This window comes from Marmota flaviventris, chromosome 8, assembly GCF_047511675.1.
Source record: "Marmota flaviventris isolate mMarFla1 chromosome 8, mMarFla1.hap1, whole genome shotgun sequence".
NCBI classification, from domain to species: Eukaryota; Metazoa; Chordata; class Mammalia; order Rodentia; family Sciuridae; genus Marmota; species Marmota flaviventris.
In genome coordinates this window covers 9,195,812-9,218,521 of record NC_092505.1, presented here as the reverse complement: position 1 = coordinate 9,218,521, position 22,710 = coordinate 9,195,812, and the positions used below count along the sequence as shown (strand labels likewise).

The following is a 22,710-nucleotide window of genomic DNA, read 5'->3' as shown; positions in this document are numbered from 1 at the left end:
AAACAATCAAAAATGCCAGTGTAGACTGTAGTAAAGTAAACATAAAGAGAAGTTACTGTGCTATGTAAATATGTAAATTTCTAGTTGATTCTATATTGCTTTATTTGCAAGATGGATGGATTAATTAAAATTATAATAAATAGTCATACAACTTATTTAAATCAAGTCATTCTACCTGCTATCCATGCTTTGGGGTGTTTGTCCCCCAAACTGTGCCAATTCATTAATGAAATAAAATATTTGTGCTTCCTTTTTCCTAGTCACCCATCTGGGTTTGAGATTTTTCCTTTATTGTTTTTTACCAGGTGCAAGGCCCACGCAAAGCATTTTCTTTTCTTTCTCTTTCCCCTGCCTCTCTCCCTTTCTTTTTCGTTCTTTTTTTTAATCAATAATTTTTTTTTAGCTTATTTGAAATGAAGATATAAACCTCATAGAAACCGGAACTTGAGATCTTCAGCCTTGTTGAATTTCATGTAAGCATCTTGTTTCCACAGACAGATTCACCACCTCTAGTTCACGGCTTCTAATGTATTCTGGATGAGAAATAAGGTAACAAGTTAGAATCCATTTAGAATAAAGTCTCAGACTCTGAATGACAGTGCAAGTTCTTTGTCTTTGAGGAATACACACTTTAAGAGACAAACTCAGTTTTATTGTTTTGGGCCTGGGGGACCTTTATTGCTCACTTTTTGATTCGGAGCTTTATCATACTTTGATTGGTGACTTCCAAATACCTAAGGTATTAGATCACAGAATGCAGAATTTGATGAAGGAACACCAACATCATCTGGTCCAAGGTCTGCATCCAAGGTGATACCTCACCAAGTGAAAGGGACTTCCTGAGGTCACAGAAGTCACATAATCAAACGCACCACATGAGTGGCCAGGAGAATGTGAAAAGGAAGCCAGGCTCTCAGCCCTGGTAGATCCTCTTCCCATCTTGCCCTCTTTCTGGTCCCCTGGCTTGAAATCAAACAAATTAAGAAAATAAGTTGGTAAGTTATTCTATAACAAAATCATGAACTAAATCATTTCATCCGTAAGTGTGCTAAATAAATAAACAAACATCAAACATTTCACTCCACATTTTTAAAAAATGTTTCAGATTATGATTAGTAATAGTACTTTTACAAAATGTGGTCTTCTAGGGTGTAGTTAAGGATCTTCAAAGTAAATGTGAAATTGAATTTACTGATGGAGCATGACATGGGACAGCATATGAACTTATCAAACTCCAGTTTATTCAGTCTTCCCACTCTGTGAAATTTCACAGCAGGGTAGGAGCTGTGATTTGTATATGTTCATTTCTCCAACATCATCTGTGTCACAGGAAAGGTCCTCCGAAAATGTGTGTGGAGTGATGGAGAGAAGTCTGCCAGACAGGTGGATGGAATGACGTCAGGTAAATAGATGGATGGGTGTGGGGATGGATGAATGGATGAGTGGATGGAGGGACAATGAGTGGATGGATGGACAATGGGCAGACAATAGATGGGTAGGTGAATGGACAGATCTTTCCAATTTTGTGAGTAGCATGAAAATAGTCTTTCTAGATAATAATTTCATGAATATCATATAGAGATGCGGACTTTGAGATGTACTATACTTTCTTTTGTGGACCTGTAGTCACATGTAGAATGGAAAAAAAAAAAAAAAAGGACCGGAAAGAATCACAATAGCTAGCTTGTTTGTGTCTCTTGGACACTTAGAGTTTACCTTGCTCCTGGAGGGTAAGAGACTTTTTCTAGATGTGTGGGAGAAAGATATGTTCTAGTGCCTTCTTTCCCTTTATCTATCATTTTTTTACAGGATTTTATTTAAGAAATTAGAGTTTAGGAAATTAAATGTCTTGAAAGCTGGCTTTTTGACAAGTGTCAAGGCATTAATATTGTAGATAAATTTCCTGTATTCTAGAAAGGTGAGGTCAATTCCAATATCTGGACCATGAAAATCAATAGGACCAGTCATGGCCAGTAGGCAAATTAATGATATTACTTGGCATTTGTGCAGAAATTCCATGGCTTACAAAACACTTTCAAATATTATCTCTTTCAAAGCTCAGAATATGCAGCAGGTTTATTGTCAAGAGGTGGTTTACCCAAAACAATAGTCAGAAAGCAGCGGAGTTGAGAGGAGGTTGAGACAGGAGGATTGCAAGTTCAAAGCCAGCCTCAGCAACTTCGTGAGGCTCTGAGCAACTTAGTGAGACCCTGTCTCAAAATAATAATAATAAAATAATAATAATAATAATAATAATAATAATAATAATAAAATGGCTGGAGATGTGGCTCAGGGGTAAAGCACTTCTGGGTTCAATTAAAAAATAAGTCAATTCAAACATAAATAAATTCAAAAATAAACACATAAATAAATTGAGCTTCTGTCCAAGTTTTGGTATTGTTTCTATGTCCAGCAAAATCCGACTGTTGATCCTGGTGTCAGAAGTAAAGGTGTTGTGAGAACCAGAGGCCTAAATGCAGTCCCAGGGGTGCAGAGGCCAGCCTGGAGTGCGGTCACACGCGCTCCCACCCCTTCCCTGCTCCCCCAGGGCTCACCCTGTTATATCTGAGGCCTGTGATGATCCTCTGCCTTTCCCATCCAGATTAGAGGATATCTTTCTGGGAGGATTTTTTTTTTAATTTGTTTTAGTTGCAGATGGACCCAATACCTTTATTTTATTTGTTTTTATGTGGTACTGAGGATCGAACCCAGTGCCTCATACGTGCTTGGCAACTGAGCCACAATCCCAGCCCCTGGGAGGACTTTTTGCTGATGGTTTGTAATAAGATAACAAACGGTCTTCTTCTTCCTCCTCTTCCTTTATCTATTCAATCATTGAGCAACCATCCACTCAAAATTGCGTTCGTTCTGAGAACAGTGCAAGGTCACGTAGAACACCCACAAGAAAACAGAAAATCCTCTTGCCAGCTGGATGAGTTCATGAGTTCATGGCAGCAGGACCATAACATCATTGTCCACCCTGGGACACTTCCAAGAGTGACAGCAGAGGCGCTCTCATAATCACACTGCTGAGACTGCAGGCATAATTTCTAGGACCATCACTGGCTAAGTGGGACAAAGGGTCACTCTAGTCTGAGACTCTTTCAACATTTATTAAATGCTGTCAAGCTGTGACAGCTATGCTCTCTGTGACAATGCCATCAACGAGGTCGTAACAAATGAGGTGCAGAGTATAACACATACATTATTTGATTTAAAATTCATAATGACAATGGTCCTACTAAAACCTGCCCTGTTGCAGATGAAAAACTGAATCAAACCCACACAGGTACTAGAAGGTAGGGCAGGCATTTAAATCAGGCCATCTGAGAACCCACCCATTTGCCATGATGGTCCTTTGTGTCCACTCTGTGGAATGTCCCCCTGACTTGCAAGATGTGCAGACGTGCCTCATTGGCTTAGCCTGCAATCTCTGCCTGCTTGCTCAGGTCTCTGAAATGCCTTAATAAGTCACTGAGCAAAGCCAGGTGGATCAAGACTGGATTTGAAGCCACTTAGAGAGGGGAAGGAGCAGCTGTCATGCTGTGATCTGAATGTTGAAGATAAACTAGAGTTGCAAGAGCGCTTCTGAAGGAGGAGACACCTCCACCAGCTAGAAAAAGACTGGGATCCATGTGGAAGCAAGTCTATCTATTCTAGAAAACAACAAACTCTCAAGTAGTTTAAGAGCCCTTGAAAAAGCTGGGTATGGTGGCACATGCCTGTAATCACAGCAGCTTGGGAGGCTAAGGCAGGAGGATCACAAGTTCAAAGCCAGCCTCAGCAACTTGGTGAGGCCCTAGCAGCTCATTGAGACCCTGTCTCTAAATAAAATATGAAAAAAGGGATGAGGATGTGGCTCAGTGGTTGAGTGTCCCTGGGATCAATCCCTGGTACCAAAACAAGACAAAACATCCTGAGTTTTTTGTGATCTCAGAGCTACTCTGCTACATGATTCCTCATGAACATGGCAGGAGAAAGAGCTCTACAATTATTAAAGACTATTTAATGACCAACAGTCATACCTTTTATTGCCCATCCACGAAGCTGTCACCTCTGTTTAACCCTTCCTGCTATTTAAATAGCTAATCTAGTGCTGGCGACAGGGTTGACCATGTGCAAATCTTTGAGTGACTTCATAGTGACCTTCGTTACTCTATTTATTTGGTATTTGTGTTCCTTTACATTAACTGAGTTAGCCCCTACTGATAACTAAAAGTGTTTGCTGAGGTATTCACCAAAGTCAATAGATAAGAATTGCTGTGAACACAAGTCTTGTGACATTAGTTTGTCCCCCAAAGTTAAAAACCAACTATGAGAAATATTTTTAAAAACTAATTCAGATTGATAGACATATAAAAGCATGCATGTATTCATTCATTTAGTAAATTTTTATCGAGCTTCTGCTATGTGACTCTGTTCTAGGCAATGACAGACAAGATCCTCTACCTTCACAGAAGGGGCATGAGTTAGGGTAGACATAATAAGTGAGTAGAATATATTATATGTAAGGTGGAGGTGACTGCTATGGGGAAGAATTAGGTGGAGAAGGATGCCAGGGAGTATGGACTATGCTTTAAACAAGGGTGCTTAGGGAAAATAGGTTAATCAACACTTCAGTGAGGTAAGGGAGCAGGACATGAGGATGCAGGGAGCATCCCAGACAGAGGAATGCCCAGAAGTTCCAACAGCAGCACAAAGACCAATGTGTCAGGAGCTAGGGAAGTGCACAGTAATTCCCCTTAATCTGTGCTGGACAGGTTCCAAGACATCCACTGAATGCCTACAATCATGGAACTACTGAATCCTACATATACTACTTTTTTCTATATGTTCATTTTCCTTATAATAAAGTTTAACTTGTAAATTAAGCACAGTAGGAAAAGAACAACAATAACTTTGGGGGCATTATTAAGTAAACTAGGGATCACTTGAACTCAAGCTGTGTGATACCTTAGCAATGAATCTAATAGATGATATGGCTAGTAAGTAACTAATGGGCAGGTAGCATATACAGTGTGGATACACTGGATAAAGGGATGACTCACATCCTGGACAGGACAGCAATTTAAAACTTATTAATTATTATTATTAAAACATAAAGTATTATTAATTTCTGGAATTCTCTGCCTGATATTTCTGGAGCACAGTTGACCACTGGTAACTGAAACAGTGGAAACTAAAATATCTGATAAAGGAGGACAAATGTGGTAGGAAATGAGGCCAGAAAGAGATTGAGGTTGTCACATTTTATAGGACCTCCTACTTCATGCATAGGGCTCAACTTTTCTTGGTGTGAGGCAGGAAGACTTTGAAAGATTTCAAGCATGAAAGCAGCATGGCCAGTCAGACTGGTGTGGCTCAGTAGGCTGTGGATGCAGTGCAGACTGCAGAAGGCACAGGAAAAGCAGGGGCCAGCGAGGAGGCTTTGGTAATAATCCAGCAAGAGTGGTAGCAATGGAGGTGGAGGAAAGCGGTTGTATTCTGGTTGTGTTTTATGTTTTAGGAGGTGACTCAGTTAACCATGTTAAATGACTGTTGATTACACTTTTCAGTGAATTTGTCTTCAGCTTTATGAGGAATCCAGTGTAAATCACTAAATATTGTCTAATAGTGACATCTGCATCATACTTGTAACAGCTCAAGTTAATTGAGCTTAAAGGAATTGTTATCAGCAGAGCCTCTGTTTAAAGACACTTTGGCCAGGTGTAATAGCACACACCTGTAGTCCCCATACTGAGGAGAGTGAGGGAAATTGCTTAACCCCAGGAGTTTGAAATCAGCTTGGGCAATATAGCGAGACCCCATCTCAAAAAAACAAAAACAAACTAACAACAACAAAAATCCACTTTGGACTTAGTTATCCCAGCTAATGTGAAATCTGCACTTGAACTTAATACTGCGTGTGAGCTCCCTTTTGAACTTATTAAGATAGCAGTTATAAAGACAAGAATTAGGATGACGTGTCTCAGAGTGTGATTCTGAGGTCAATATGAGAATTGTTAGGGAAATTCTTTATATTTTATTTTACAAAGTGGAGACAATAGGATTTGCTGGTGGGTTGGATGCAGGGTGTGAGAGAAAGGAGTTCTGTTTTTTGGGTATGTGTGGGTGTCTGTACACACTGGTGTAGATGTCTTTATAAAGCTTAACATTATCCAAAGTTATCTGGTTTCATTGTTAACTCTATTTTTGTTCAAGCCAAAAGCCCTGAAAAGGAGAAGACTTTCTCAATGTTGTTATTGCGTATCCCCAGTGTCTAAACAATCTGTCTCTTTCCTTTTCTCTCTCAAAAGAAAGAAAATATTTAGTCATGGACTATAGAAAAGTCGTGGGGAGTTCTGTTATTTGTATCTTCTATATTTTCTGTGTTGTGCTTGTATTTATTTAGAAATAAACTATAATTACAGTCAATGAATAAATTGCAAAATTATATGAAATTTAAAAGTGCTTATTAAGATTATCATTAAAAAGTCAAAGATTCTACACCATACAGAGAGGAAGATGGTATTTTGAGAGCCAATATCAATGTGGGTAAATGAATCCAAACCTGATAAATGTATAAATCTCAAACTATAAAATAAAACAGCCTGTTCATGCAGGATCAGTGTCCAGTACAGAGTAGACTTCATCAGCATCTTTTTTCTACAAGGACATACCAGTGCCAACTCTCAGCCAGCCAGGCAGCAAACAGTCTGTGGCTAGCCAACTCCACAAACAACTGAAGAGAAGATATTTCCTGAGATACTCGCCCTCCTGTAGTCAGTACACCCGGACACATCTGCTTGATTCAAAATTGTGGAATGTTATCACTCACACAAGTAATGACATCTTTTAAATTTGGTCCCTGGGAGACCATTGGCTTCTTGTTAAGAACAAAGTTGGACTTGTATCTAACCTCACAGTTTCCCAAGTGGGGCCAATAAACCTAGAGCCCTTCAGTGGTTTACAGCTTAATGCTTAATGCATTCTGAAATCCTAAAAAGCTCAGAATACGGCAAGCTTTGGGGGAACATATCTAGAAGCAAACCAGACTGATCTGAACTCACTTGGCGGGTAAATCTAAACTGGGGGGCCCCTGAAGCCATGTGTGGTTTTCGCACATCTTGCCTAACATGAGGTCCGCCTATGTCACTGCAGAAATATTAATGTGCTTGATCTCAGGGTGGTGTGTCGTGTTATGTAATGTGCAATATGGACGCTCAATCATTTTTTCCACGTTGCTGTTTTCTGAAACACATCTGGCCTTGAGAGGTCCTCATAAGGGACTCTAAACCTGTGGTGTGTGTGCTGTGGGGCTGAAGGTGCTGGCTTCTTGCTTAAGGGATAAAGTTGATGGTTGCTTTCTTGGTCTGGTGAGTGCACCAGGACTCCTGTCTTGGAGCAGGTCTGTGCCCGACACATCTGTTTAGCTCACCTATATGGGGACATATGTTGAGTAGTTGCTGCTTTGGGGCATCTACTCAAAGATGTGTCTCTATCTTGTTTCTTTCCAGGAGGGTATGACCCTGGAGAAAGTTGACATGAAGCTGAGTGTCTCTGGGCTCCTGTCCTGTTATCTTAGTCTGTTTTGGGCTCTTATGATAGAAGCCCACAGACTGGGTAATTAAACATAAATAAGAAAATTAACTAATTTCCTTCTCACTGTTCTGGAGGATGGGAGTTGCAGGATCAAGGTGTTGGCATCTGAAGAAGTGCTTCTCATGCATCATCCCACGGAGGGAGGCATCATGGAGGGAGCAGGGAGCGCCAGGTCAGGTCTCTCTTCCTTTCCTTAGATGGTACCCTCTTGGGTAATTTAGTTCCTTACTATATTCCACAGAGCTAGCCTGCCTCATAATAGGCTCACTACATGCTTTTCATTGTAAACAAAAACGTGAGAGATAACATGCATGGAATATTATTCATCTATGAAGAAGGAAGTTCTGCCATTTTCAGCAAAATGATGGAACTGGAGGACATTATGTTAAGTGAAATAAACCAGACACAGAAAGGCAAGTACCACATGTTCTCTCTCATGTGTTGTTTGAGTCAGCTTTTTCACTGTGACTAAGAGACCCAACCAGAATGACTTCAGAGGAGGAAGAGTTTATTTGGGGGCTCATGGTTTCAGAGGTCTCAATCCACAGACAACAGGCTCTGTTCCTCAGGGCTCGAGGTGAGGCACGACATCATGGTCAAAGAGTGTGACAGAGGGATGTTGCTCACATGGTGATCAGGAGAGAGACTCCACTGGCCAGATATAAATATATACCCCAAAGCCACGTCCCCAACTCCCACTTCCTCTAGCCACACCCTATCACTTCAGTTACCACTCAGTTAATCCTTATCAGGGAATTAATCACTGATTGGGTTAAGACTCTCACAACCCAATCTTCTTCCTCTGAACCTTCTTGCATTGTCTCACATATGAGCTTTTGAGGGACACCTTGCATCCAAGCCACAGCATGTGTGAAAGCTAAAAAAAACAAAAAACAAAACAAAACAACAACAACAAAATAACTAAAGTAGAACAGTGATTACTAGTTGGGAAGGTTAGGGGAAATGCAAATTGGTATATGATAGTTATAGGTATGGAAATATTACACTGAACGCTATTAATATGTACAATGACTACAAGTCAATGAAATAAATAAACAAAAAGAAAGTTATGATGAAAATCCTTCTATATTCTATAACCTTCGTACAGATAAATGGTGGGAAATATTTATCCTATATATTTTCTGCTGTAGATTGTCTCTTCACTCTGTTGAAGATTTGCTTTGCTTTTTAGTTTGATGTCATCTCATTTGTGGATTTTTATCCTTGTTTTCTATGCTTTTGAGGTCCTATCCAAAAAATGACTGCCTGGACCAATATATTAAAGTGTTTCCTTTACATTTTCTTCTAGTAGTTTCAGATCTCTCATTTAGGGTTTTGATCCATTTTGAGTGGATTTTTCTGCAGGGTGAGAAGTAGGATCAAATGTGAGTCCTCTGCATGTGGCCGTCTGGCTTCCCCTGCACCATTTATCAGAAAGGCTGCCCTGTGGCCTGCATTTTTTTGGTGCCTCTGTCTAAAATCAGTTGACTGTAGATATGCGGGTTTATTGTGGGGATCTCTATTCTGTTTTGATGGGGATTGCATTGAATCTGTAGGTCATTCCAACAGTATTGACATTTCAACAATATTAGTTCTTTCAATCCATAAACATGGGAACCTGGTATGGGGATATAGCTCAGTTACCAGAGTGCTTGCCTCACATGCACAAATCCCTGGGTTCAATCTCCAGCACAAACAAACAAACAAAAAAATAAAAACATGGAAATCTTTCCATTTTGGGGTCTTCTTCAATTAATTTCATCACTGTTTTGTAAATTGTACTGTAGAGTTCTTTTATTTCCTTGACTAAATTTATTCCTAGGTGGTTTTATTTTTGTAGCTATTGCAAATGGGATTGCTTTTGTGCTTTCTTTCTTAGCAAATTCATTACTGATGTATAGAAAAGCTACTGATTTTTATATGTTGATTTTGTACCCTGTTACTTTACTGAATCTGTTTATCAGTTCTAATAGTCTCTGGTGCAGGTTTTAGGGTTTCTTATCATATCGTCTGCAGTCAGGGATCATTTTACTTCCTCCCTTTCTATTTGTATGCCCTTTATGTCTTTCTCTTGCCTAACTGCTGTGGTTAAAATTTCTAGTACTATATTGAATAAGAGCAGAGAGAGCCGACAGGATTGTCTTGTTCCTGATCTTAGAGGATGTGCTTCCCGCTTTCCCCATTCAATAAGATGTCGACTTTGGGTTTGCCAAAGATGGCCTTTATCATATTGAAATAGGATCATTTGTTCAGAAATTTTAACATAAAGGAATATTGAATTTTATCAAATGCTTTTTTTCCATCTAATTAAGAGGATTCCATGATTTTCATTTTTCATTCTATTGATGCTATTGATTCTATTTCATTCTATTGATGCATTAAGTTCATCGATTTGCATATGTTGAACCATCCTTGCATCCCTGGAGTGCAACCAACTTGATAACAGCATATGATCTTTCTGACATGCTGTTGAATTTTATTTTCTAGTGGTTTGTTGAGAAATTTTTCATCTGTGTTCTTAGGAGATATTGGTCTAGAGCTTTGTTTTATTGTGTTCTTGACTAGTTTTAGTTTGGAACGGTTCTCTCCCTTTCATTCTTAATTTTTCTTTTAAAACACATATTCCTTTTTATAGAGAAGGGATCTGGTCTGTGATCCTGGAATATTTTTTTTAGGGGGTGAAAACACACAGGTTTTATTTTATTTTATTATTTTTAATTGGTTGTTCAAAACATTACAAAGCTCATGACATATCATCTTTCATGCATTTGATTCAAGTGGGTTATGAACTCCCATTTTTACCCCAAATACAAGTTGCAGAATCACATCGGTTACACATCCACATTTTTACATAATGCCATATTAGTGACTGTTGTATTCTGCTACCTTTCCTATCCCCTACTATCCCCCCTCCCCTTCCCTCTCATCTTCCCTCCATTGCTAGAGCACTGAATTCCACAGCTCCTGCCTCTCGCTTCTTGGATTTTTCCCTTCCTATGTCCAGCTTTCCAAACCCTTAACACACAACACCGAGGGCAAAACAGTGTCATGAAGTTAAAAAGAATCTGGGAGAGTCCACGAGGTACACAGACTCGCAGTGCTTCAGAGAACAGGGCCGTATTAAGACCTCGCAGTGCAGGGCTCCCAGTACCTGTCATGCCTGGAGAGACCCACACATCTCTCACCACAGATCTCATCTGGCTCCTTTTGCTTCTCTATTCAGGCTTCTGCAACCTCTCAGCAGGGCTCTGCTGAAATTGGAAAGCCGCCTACTGTGGTCTCCCCTGTTCCTTTTGTCAGGGACCCTTGCCCTTGGACACAAGGTACAACGTGGACATCATCTGTTGGGCATCTGAACTGCTCAATGCTTCACTTCAGGGATGAGGTGGAAATTAGGAGTTTAAGTGCCAGGGTGTGTTTCTGAGGGTGATTTAAATGTCTATGGAACTTGAAACGGTTCCAGAAAACACCAAGAGACCAGTAGAATCAGAATCTTTTCATTAAAATCCACAAGGGCCACAGGAAGGCTATCATTGGCCAGGCTCCCAGGCCACCCAAAGATGGGAGGGGGGACGCAAACCCCGCCCAAACCCCAGGGGGATGGAATTGGCTCCAAGGACTTCTGATCAACCCCAGCGCAGTGGACAGCGGGTCGGGTACTTCAAAGGTGCTTGCACTGCACCTCCAGGCTCCGCGTCTAGACTGCAGTCGGGTGAAAAGACGGGAGAATCACTAGAAGAGCCCACAGTCCTTAAGCCAGAGAGAAGGGGCGCAGCGTCTTGGGGCAGAGAGGAATTCGCTCCGCACGAAACTTTGGCGGTCAGAGTCCTGAGTGGCGCGACCTCCCGGAGAGGGCGCAGCAGTCCCCGCACCTCGCTCCTCGCTAGGCGCCACCAGCACCTCTGCAGCGTCAAGGAAGGGTCTCGGGTCAAGGACAAGAATCTGTGGCCATGGCTGAGGCTACCGAGCCAGAGGGTGGCGCTTCGGGTCCCCAGGGGCCGCCCGAGGACCCAGCGCTTCTGGCCGAGCGACCGGGCGAAGCCGGGGCCATAGGACAGGAGGCGGAGGGGCGGGAGGCGAGCGAGGGCGCCGCGGAGGCGCCCGGGGGAGAGGGGGCGGGCGCAGCGGCGACAGCGGCCGACCAGGAGGAAGAAGGCGGCGGGCCGGACCCAGGGTGCACGGGGGAGCTGTCGCCGGGAGCGGGCAGTGGCCCCGGGACCGAGACGCGCGGCCCAGGGGAAGCGCAGACCGAGGCGGAGGAGGGCGAACCGCGGGGCGCAGAAGCTCCCCAGGGAGGGGAGGCGGCGGGCGGCGCCGGGCAGGTGGAGGAGGCGAGCCCGGAGCGCGGCGTGCAGGGCGAGGCTGCAGGGGAGGCTCAGGGGGCATCCGGGGAGTCTGGGGAGTCCGGGGACCCCGGGATCCCAGCGGCGCAGGAGGAGACGGAGCACGGGCTGGAGGCTCCGGAGGTCACCACAGACGCCCAGGGACTTTCGGGGGACAGCATGGACGCCCAGGGGCTGGCGGGAGGGGCGCTAGAGGCAGACGGTGAGCTCCAGGACCAGGACCGGGAGCAACACAGTCCTCAGTCCCAGTCCGAGACCACTGAGGTCGCTGTCGCGGAAACCGGGGGGCCCAGCCCGGAAGAGTTTGCAGGAGCCATGGGGGAGGTGGGGTCCGAAGAAGCGGTGCCTGGGGACGCGAAGGCAGATGCTGGCGAGGATGGGGACTCGGGTGGGGGCCAGAAGGAGATGGAGGCGGAAGACGAGAGGCGAGATCCGACCCCGAGCGAGGACGCCTCGGCAGTTGGGGGAGAGGAGGAGCCCCCGGACGGCACCCAGGATCGGGAGGTGGCGGAGGAGACGGGGCCCGAGGGGCCCGAGGCCAAGCTCAGCAACCACCTGGAGGAGGAGGGCAGAGCGCAGGGCAGCGACGAGTCGGCGCGCGTGAACGGCCGCCCCGAGAACGACGAGGCGTCGGAGGAGGGGGACCCGGGGCAGGAGCACGACATCACCCTCTTCGTCAAGGTAAATTTCGCTTCCCCCAATTTTTAGGACGTCTTCTCTCGTCTTGGTCCCCTCAGATCCAAGACGGACTCGTGGGGAGGTTCCTTCCTCCCCCATGTCCTGTCACCAGGCGCTTCCACCTCCCCAACTAGGTTTTCAAGAAGAGTTGCAGGAGCATTTGGGGGAGGGCTAGGGCTAGGGCGGTGGGTAATGCGGATGTGGGGTCAGCATTCCACTATTTTTGTCCTGAAATCCTAACTGGACCCCCTGGTCCGGAGGTTACTAAAAGAATTAACTAGGGGGGCGGGACGGACCAAAAGGGACACGCCTTATTGGTGTTCCAAGGATTTTTGCCAAAGCAAACTCTGATCCCTGAAGTGAAACTATGCAAACTGGTAGGTTCAGTGTGAGAAGTAGCCCCAGGACTGAAATCCCAAGGCCCAGAGCTGGTGAACAGTTTTAAGTTACAAAAAGCAATTCCGTTTTAAGAACCCGATTGCGTTTGGGAGGAAACGGGAAACTTATTTACCTATTATCGTTTTCATTGAACATCTTACCATTTACTTTGAAAGAATGCAAGAGGCTGGTGACTTGACAATCATCTGCGTGTGTGTGTGTGTGTGTGTGTGTGTGTGTGTGTGTGTGTGTGATATTCTATCTCACTTCAGTTGGGAAGAGAGCAGTGATTTAATTTGTGAAGGAGTCTGTAGAGAAAAGATGGAGGAGACAAGAGGAAGGATGTTTTGAGTTTAATAGGTGTTTTTACAAGGTTCCAAAAATACATGGGCAAAGTCCAGTAGCTGCTCACACCAGAAGCTTTGTTTAAAAAAAAAAAAAGCCATTCTGAAGAACTTTGGCCAGACCCCTGGGAAGCTGGAGATAATAAGATCAAGAATGTGCATTACACGTTGAATTCTAATCCTTTAGAAATACTTTCAGGCTTATAGAAGCCTGTAGTGGCCTAAACTTCCTGGGCTGAAATGTTAATAAGTAAAGGGGTGGTGGTGGTGGGGCTCCCAAAATGATTCATATCAGAATTTCAAGAAGTGTTTAAGTGGCAAAGAACTTGGGGAGAAGCAGGCTTGTGTTAATTCTATGGAGAAGGAGCTGTTCCCGGCAGCATTTTTTTTTTTAAGATACTGGAATAAAACATCTAATTATGTATTGGGGCATAACCCGAGGGCACAAGCCTTAGGAAGGTTGTGGGAAGACTGGGTGTGTGCTGCCGGTTGGTTCAGACCTACTTGGTTTAAGGAACTTTCCATTGCTCTGGTGGCATGGCTGCAGGATTCCAGCAAATGGTCTCGTGTTACAGCTTCTTACCTTTCTCCGTTTCTGTGCAAGTCTCTTCAATCTAGTCCCTTCTAAATCACCAGTGAGCCAGGAAAAACCCAATCATTTTGCTTCTTAGTGTACAATTATTTAGTTGTTTATTGCAGAATTTCAGGTGAACCCATATATATTCTGGAGCCAGGCACAAGCCCTTCATGATGTTAACCCTGCCCCCTTTCTCTCTGGCCTTTCCTGGGTATTGCTGGGGAGTCCCCATCATCATGTCACTCATGGCACTGTGGTGTCATTCTTGGTAAAGTACTTTTTATTCCTTAAGAGAACCACATTCCTTCCCACCTTGAAATGTCGCACACACTGTGCCCTCTGCCTGAAAGGCATCACTACCACTTACCCCTGTCCCTGTCTGCGTCCTAATGGTTGGCTGCATGTCCAGGAGTCAGCGTGGACTTCACCCCTTCTGGGGAGGCTTTTAGAGGGGAGGCTTTTACACCGCAGACTGGGTTGGATGTCCCTCTGTTGACGTTTCACGCACACATGGCACTGTCCTTGTATCTTTTCTGGACTGTGTGAAATGCATCATTATGTCCAGGACAGAATGCAGGTGTGGGCAAGAGGAAAGTCTGAATGGGTGACAGTCTGTATGAGTATAGTATTGTAGTAAAAAACGTGCACTCCAGAGCCTGTGGGGCTGGAATCAAATCCTAGCTCTGCAACTTTCTTACCATGTGACCCTGGGCAAGGAAGGTATTCAGCCCTTCTGTGCCTTTGTTATCTCTTGAGCAAAAATGGGGACAATGATAGGAGCTACCTCCTGTGGTTATTGTGGAGATTCAAGTATAGATTCCATGAAGCCCTTTGAGCTCTGCTTGTCTTGAAATACGCATGGTGTAGGTTTGGGTGTTTGTTGCTATGTCTGCTCAGCGCCTATATGCTTCCGTTGATTCTGTAGGGAGACTGTCTCCATTTCTTTTTGAAGAGAAATTCCTCTAGGTGTCTAATTATGTCCATTCTCTGGGGGGTAAGAGTGTTGTAAAAAGTGAAAAAAGTTCCTTTTCTCATTGCTGCTCAGGAGTGACTGTAGGCTAAGGCCAGGGCAGCTCAACCTCCATGCAGTACTTGGCCTGGTGTTCTAGTGTCCTTTTTATTTATTATTTTGCTTCAGGGAAGCAAACAGTGAGGCCAGCTAACTTCTGAGGTTCTCTTAAGATGTGCCTCATTTCAGTAAGCCATTTCGGTTTCTTCCCATCCATTCATCATCTCCGTAAAAATAAAGGGGGACCCAGAGGGACAAATGAGACCCCGAAAGCAATGAACAAGCAAAAGACCTTTGGGCTGCCGTATCCTCTGCGTTTGTTTTAGTTGATTTAAAATACTTAACCTGGCTCAGATACAGATCTCTTTGCCAGATTTAGCCTTTTCTGGGTTCCTTCTTGGGCTCTGTTTGAGGTGGAGTCTGCATTTCACAGTGGACACGTCACCTGGGTTTCGTTAAGTACTCATGGTGGGTAGGGCTCCCCCACTTTGGACCTAAGGATATTTATTTATTTATTTCGACCTTTTAAAAAATTTTAACAATAAGGTTTTAAAAATGTGTATTATCATCATACATAGCGTGGGATTTGTTGTAATAGCAGGTTTTCTGCGGTGCAGCTGGAACATAGAATTCACAGAACTGTTCTGTAGGAAGAGTCCTGCAGTATTCTTCCAGACATCCCTCCAGCCTTCATATGAGGGCCTAGGAAACACATTTTAAAATTAATTAAGCCACATTCTATTTGTGAACTCTAACTTTTACTTTTCTTCCTATTCTTAAAAACAAACATATTGGTTACAAAAAGATACCAGAAAGAGACCTAGTAACGTGTAATAGTAATTATTAATTATTTTTTAAATATTTATTTTTTTAGTTGTAGTTGGACACAATACTTTTATTTATTTTTATGTGGTGCTGAGGATCGAACCCAGGGCCTTACACGCACTAGGCGAGCGCTCTACCTCTGAGCCACAACCCCAGCCCCATAATAGTAATTCTAATTGCTTCCAGTTGCCTTCTGATTTTAGCTACCTAATAGATCATATTCCCCAGCTTGATGAAAGTCATCCTGTTGTTAAGCTGCCTTCGTTTTCTTCTGTAAGGCTACAAGGCTGTATTCTTGTAAAAGAGCCAGAACCCATAGAACAGGCCCAGCAAGTCCTCTTGAATGATCCTGTGGCAAATCAATCGTGGATCATGCTGATTTTTGGTTTTTTTTTTCTCCCCTAAAGAAGTGTTAACTGTATCATCCCATTCCAAGGTAACCAACCCCCCAGTCATATTTTGTGAGAGAAGTTTTTTCCTTCTTTACTCACAACAACAAAGGGTAACAACATAGTGGCAACACAACACACCAACAGCAAATAAAACACAAGAGCTGAAGTGGTTGGTGACGTCTGATTCAGCAGGGGCACTTTGAGGCAGGGGCTAGGAGTGGGTGCTCAGAAATATGGGTTTCCTGGCAAATTTTACATGACTTTAAAACGCTCTGTGTGACCCCGGGGGTGATCCCGGGCCGCAGCCTAGGAATTTCTTAAACTGTGCTGTGGACAGCCTGTGTTTAACTAGAACAAGTCCCTGAGCTCATGCGCTTGCGTCATTGGGATTCTTCAAAGAGGTGAAACAGACCTGATGGAACAAAATGAAACTCGGGACAGACATGGCCTTCGAGTAAGCATCGACACCCAGAAATGCCAAAAAGAGAAAAGAGGACCTGCCACATTGTCACACCATGGGTCCACAGGCACCCGAGGGACCAGCCGGCTGTGGCTTGCTGCACACGTCCCTGGGAGAGAGCCAGTGCTGCTTTCCTAACTGTGTGGGTGCCGGGTGTTCTAGAGGAAACGAGTGAGGGTGGGCTTCTGTGCCTTTAATTCTCCCTTCAAACCACTGTTTTGTGGGTTTTTCCTGATTATCATAGAAAACCCATTTGTAAATTACATATATGAAATCAGTACAGTTACTCATGCTGAAAATAGGTAGGACAGGACGTTTTGCTGACTTCATGCATGAAGGCACGGTGTGGGCCCATGCGGCCCCGGGGGCCACACTGAGAGCCCCGTCCTGATTGCCTCTGGCCTCACCACCTGGCGAGCAGTGGGCTCTTGGTTGGTGCTTTTTGGTTGGTGCTTCCTGATGACGACAGGTAGGTGGTTGGGTTCAAGGCAAAACCTGGACATGGCACGGATCAGTTCCCCACCAGCCCAGTTCAGTGCCCCTAGTGAGAGGCACAAGGCGGCTTCCTCCCTGAAGATGTCAGCATCAGGGCTTCAGAGCTGGGGGCTCTGAGGAGCTGTGGCTCGGTCCTGCCTGGTGCACAGGCTGCTGCTCCCATCCCTGTGTGGGCTGACGGCTGCGTGCTTCACGGTAGCAATTGTGTTCCTTGCCTTCAGCATAGCCCTCCCTTGGTGACCTTCATGTCCTTAGTCTCACATGGCCAGCCTTTCTCCCTGAGATGCACTCAGCTATCCTATCTCCTCGGGCATCCGAAGTTGGCAGGGTATCCTCAGAAACACTACACTGGGCCCTCTAAGTGTGTAAATTTACCCTTTCATTTCACGTGCCTAGGTAAAACCAAGGATTTGAAGGAATGTGTATCAGGAGTCAGCCCACCCTCTCTCCCATTCTTAGAGAAGCACGGAACCTGAAGCATCGTGCCAGTCTCATTCCACACCCATGAAGGACTGTGTGTGTTGGAAACCACACTAGAATCTTGGAGCGTACTGGCAAGTGTCTTAGTCTATTCTGTTGCTATAACAAAATACCCAGGGCTAGGTAATTGATAAAGAATAGAAGTTTATTTAGTTCATAGTTCTGGAGGCCGGAAAGTTCAAGAACATGGTGCCAGCCCCTTCTTGGCATCTATCTGGTGAAGGCCAGATGTATCATCACATGGTGGTGGGTATCACATAGAAGACTGACTCAAGGATCTCTTCTTCATCCAGTTTTTATAGAGTTACCGATAACCATCATGAGGGCCACTCTCACTTCTAAATACCACAAACATCTGAGTTTTGGAGTATAGTTGCCAGTACATGAACTTTAGGGGACAGATTCACACCATAGCAGCAAGACTGAGAAGGTCCTTGCCTCCCAGGGTGTAGTATCTGTTACAAAGAATGGATATTGAGCAGTGTAATACCTCATGGGATCATCACGTCTCCCCTGGGCTGGAGGCCGCGTGGCCAAGACCGAGTTGCTTTATCCATCTCTGTTCTCTAGGCTTTAGTGCAGCGCCTGGCACTTGAGAGATCCCAGTTAGTGCACATGTGAAGGGAAGGAGCATGGGGGTGAGCAGGAGGCTGAGGGGCCTGCAGCGGGAGCACCCTGGTGTTAGGAGGGTGTTTGGCTGCAGTCAGTAGATTAGCTGCTAACAAGTGGGTTTAAACTAAAGTTTGTTCTTATCCTTACCAGAAATGGGATGCAGCAATTTAGCCACCACAGAGGGCACAGACTGACTCTGTGCGTTCTCTCTCCCTTGATCATCAAAAGCTGGCTTCTTGAGCCTCCAGCATCAGATCTGATCAGCAACACCTGGGGCAGGAAGAGGGGGAAGGGCTGGGTCTTTGTCCCTCAACCAGGAGGAATCAGGGGAAGGGTCCCTTCCCACAACTGGAGGGGACTTCCCTTCTGTTCCATTGGCTAGGGATGGCTTCTGTGCCCCGCCCCCTGCAGGCCTTACTTAGGCCTCAGGGATTGGGAGTGTGGGGTGGGCTGGGGTGGGCTGGGGTGGAAGGGTGGTGACCAGTCTGGCTTAGACCAGGGTCAGCAAATGATGTCTAACAGGTCAAATCCAGGCTGCCAGCTGCTTTTGTCCACCTGCAACCTAAGAATGCTTCTTCCCTTTGTAAATGGTTGAAAAAATAGCAAAAGAAGGATATTTCATGACACATAGTGTTAGGGTCTGTAAACAAGTCAGGATGGCACCTGGCATTTTGCCAGAGGGAGCGGTTTGTGAAGTAACGCCAGCGAGCCATTAAGTGTGGAGATTCCTTATTGGTTGACTGCCGTATCTAGTTTATGTTAATTAAGATAAGCTGTGTGGAATGTATATATACCCCTCCTGTCCTACAATAAAGGGCTCCCACTCCTGCTGTATCAATGTACACAAGTTGAATACATAAGGTAAAAAAATACATATCATTTGTTGGGAAGAGGAGAAGGCTGTTCAGGGCCGCAGTCCGGCTGCAGCAAACTAACCAGGGGGTGACGAGGAACTTGTGTACATTGATACAGCAGGAGTGGGAGCCCTTTATTGTAGGACAGGAGGGGTATATATACATTCCACACAGCTTATCTTAATTAACATAAACTAGATACAGCAGTCAACCAATAAGGAATCTCCACACTTAATGGCTCGCTGGCGTTACTTCACAAACCACTCCCTCTGGCAAAATGCCAGGCGCCATCCTGACTTGTTTACAGACCCTAACAACATAGAAATACATTCCACTGTCAGTGCCCCTCAATAAAGGTTTTTCTCCCTTTTCTGGACCCAGCCTTAATTATACTTACATGTTTTATTTATGACTGCTTTCCCTCTGTCCCTGAGTCATGGGACAGAGACTCTGTGGGCCACAAAGCCTGGAATATTTACTGTTGGGCCCTGTAAGAGAAGGTTTGCTGACCCCCGAGACCTACTTTGACTCATCACCCTGGGCAAGATGCACTAACATCTTTAAAGAATTGGAGTTTTCTTTATAGAAAAAGAGAAATGGCTCTGAATAAAGAACCCACAGGTTCTATCACAGCAAGAAATATTTAGGACACTAAACATTATATATATATATATATATATATATATATATAAATTTGCAGGCTGGGGTTGTGGCTTGGTGGTAGAGTGTGAGCCTAGCGCGTGTGAGGCCCTGGGTTCGATCCTCAGCACCACATAACTAAAAAAATAAATATTAAAAAAATGTATTTTGTTTATGAAGTCCATACTTTTTATTTAAGTAAAAATAAAATATACATTAAATATTGGAACAATATGTTCATGTGGCCCATGGATTTCTTTTGTGACCTCCCATGGCCCCACCCCTTAAAGGTTCCGTGATCTCTCAACTGTGAAATGTACCTACCATTTATTTAAAAGATAATACAGTAACATATCAAAACTTACACATATGAAGATATAATACAATGAAATGTGTCTTCGTCTACCTTGGAGGTCCAACTTTCCAGTTTTTTTTGTTCCTTTAGATAACCACTAAGTATCTTTCCAGGAATATTCTGTGCATATCCAAGCATGAATGTAAATATCCTCATTGTGTTAGCTATCGACTGCTGTGCAACAGATTACTCTAAGACTTAAAACTTTAAAACAACAGACATTCTTCCGAGTTTCTCTGTGTCAGGAATTTGGGACAGGTAGTTGAGTGGTTCTGGTTCATGGGGTGGCAGTTATGATGTGAGCTAGGGCTGTCGTCTTGTCTGAAGGACCAACTAGGCTGGAGACCCACTTCCAAGATGGTAGACTCACATGTCTTTGGCAGGATTGGTTCCTCATCCGCTGGGACTCTTTCCACAGGGCTGCATTAGTGCTCTCCCAACATGGCCTCTGGCTTTCCCGAGAGCAGGGATCTAAGACAAGCCAAGGAAGAGGCTACCACCTCTTTGAGGTCACACACTAACACTTCTGCTCTATTTGGCCTTTTAGGAATCACTCACTAAGCCCAGACCTCAGAGAGAGTGGCATTAGACTCTGCCCCTTAAAGGAAAAGTCAAGAATTTGTGTTACACATTTTTAAAGACCCCACATCTGCTTATTTTCCTCCACAAAAAAATGAATGCACTGAAAATATGTTGGTCTCTGTCTTGCTTTCTCCCTTTAACATTCTATCTTGGGACTCGTTTCCTCTCAGTGCCTAGAGCTCTCACATGATCTTGTTAAAATTTCATAGTATTTGGAGATGGGTGTTCTCTATACTCGATCCCTCACCGGTGGATATATAGGCCTTTATATCCACAATCAAAAAGATAGTTAAGTAATGGTGTAGTGAATATCCCCACAGATGATGTATGATTAAATATCAGTTAAATTCTTTGAAATAGCATTGTATACTTAAAACTTGATAACCTTTTCCAAATTTCCTCTTCAAAGAGGCAGTACCAGGTAACATTCCTCTCTGACTCTTTTATCAGTGCCACGTTTACTCCACTGGACCTCCCCACCCAAACTTTGAATCTGAAAAGTGAGAAATGATGTCCATTGTTTTTTAATTCATGTTTCTTTTATTATATGTGAGATCGAAGATGCTTTTATGTATTTAAGTACTATCAGTATCTATTTTCTGTGAGCTGGTTGTTTACATCCATTGCTTAATTTTCAAGTTGGCTTTTGGCTCCATTCTTGATTTTTAGGATGAAGAATGTAGACCCTTTTCTGACACATGTGTTGCCTTGGTTTTTCCGAGAGTGCGTTGACGGCACTGGAGTGATTCACTCTCATAGTCTTAGTAACCTCTCATAACCGACGCGTGGGAACATGAAGCTCAGGCTACCCGGGTGCTCTTGCGATCTTAAGCTGCATACACTGGAGCCTTTAAATGCTCTGTTGTTCTTTATATTCCATAACTTATTAAATCCTGAGGGATTAGATATTTCAGCTTTGCTTTTCTCTCTTTTTAATTATCAGGTACATTTTAGCAAGCTCATGTACTTTCAGAGTGGAACTCTGGTTAAATGCAGGGAGCTCCTAACGGAATTTAAACCGTGTAGATAGTAGGATCGTGCCGTGCCCACATGACCCTATCTGAAAATGCCAGGTGTATCACTTTGATCTTTTGTGCTCTCTACTGAAAGAAATTTGATACCCATGAATCAAAACCCTTGGGAAAACATCATCTGTGATGCAGCAATAGCAAAATACTGTCCCTAGAGTGGTGTCTCCTAGACAGATTTCCCATTTCTGCTTCCACCTGCTGAAAGAGTGAATCAACAAACTCATAGAGAATGAAGACAAATCTTGGCTGAAGGTCTAGTGAACTGTGCAGGATCATGAACCTCCTCATGGCTCATGTTTGGTGAGTGGGAGGGGGAATTGAATACTCTTAAAGATGGTTTGGAAACTTCTGAGGGGGAAACTCTATTGAGAAACAGGCAGTGTTGATAGACACTTTTATGCAGTGTGCAGGGGCTAAGTCTAATCTTACATGCGTGTGCAAGAAATCATCAGTTTTAAAAATAGTCTTTAATTCTGGAATTTTACTGGGTTTGTGAACTCTCCTTCCACTCACTGTTTCTCTCCCTTTCTGTGCTTGACTGTTCACATAGAAGTCTGTTGAGTCTATTGATGTGGAAGAAGTTTTCCAAACTGCCATGTGGTGTTTGGGGCCCAATCCTGGAGAACCCGCTTTCAAAATGGCAGACCCCCACGTGTCTTTGGCAGGAGGATTGGTTAGCACAGCATATAGTTAAAACAGATTTACTGGTTACCTTCCAAGGGTCAGACATTGTGATTGGGGATGGGGGCAGCAGGGATTAGAATACCCATAGGCAGTGCTATTCTGGAGCCTGGAGGGTGATGCAGAGAGGAACAGTTCCCATATGGTGCGAGGAAGGAGGGCCACAAGGGGTTGTGGGAGAAGGTGGAAAGGGCAGGCAGTGGGCAGAAACCATGGTCAAGGGGTGTGTCAGTCAGCTTGGTGTCACCCATGTCACTCCAAAGGTAGGAGATAATCAACTTAGAAAAGTTAACTTGACTTACAGCTTTGGAGGGTCTAGTTCATGGTGGCTTAGCCTTGCTGCTCTTGGGCTTGTGGCCAGGCAGCACATCATGGCGGGGAGCAGGTGATGGAG

At 44.2% G+C, this 22,710-nt stretch overlaps 1 protein-coding gene across 1 annotated transcript in view; it reads left to right on the top strand.

Moving 5' to 3' along the window:
• The first annotated feature begins 11,531 nt into the window (after positions 1-11,531).
• The window catches only part of Clic6 (chloride intracellular channel 6), a 39,997-nt gene continuing 28,818 nt past the window's right edge, over positions 11,532-22,710 (top strand). Inside the window, exon 1 of the mRNA XM_027929311.2 lies at positions 11,532-12,605. Coding sequence (XP_027785112.2) covers positions 11,532-12,605 — 1,074 coding nt within the window. The remainder of the gene's footprint in view (positions 12,606-22,710) is intronic.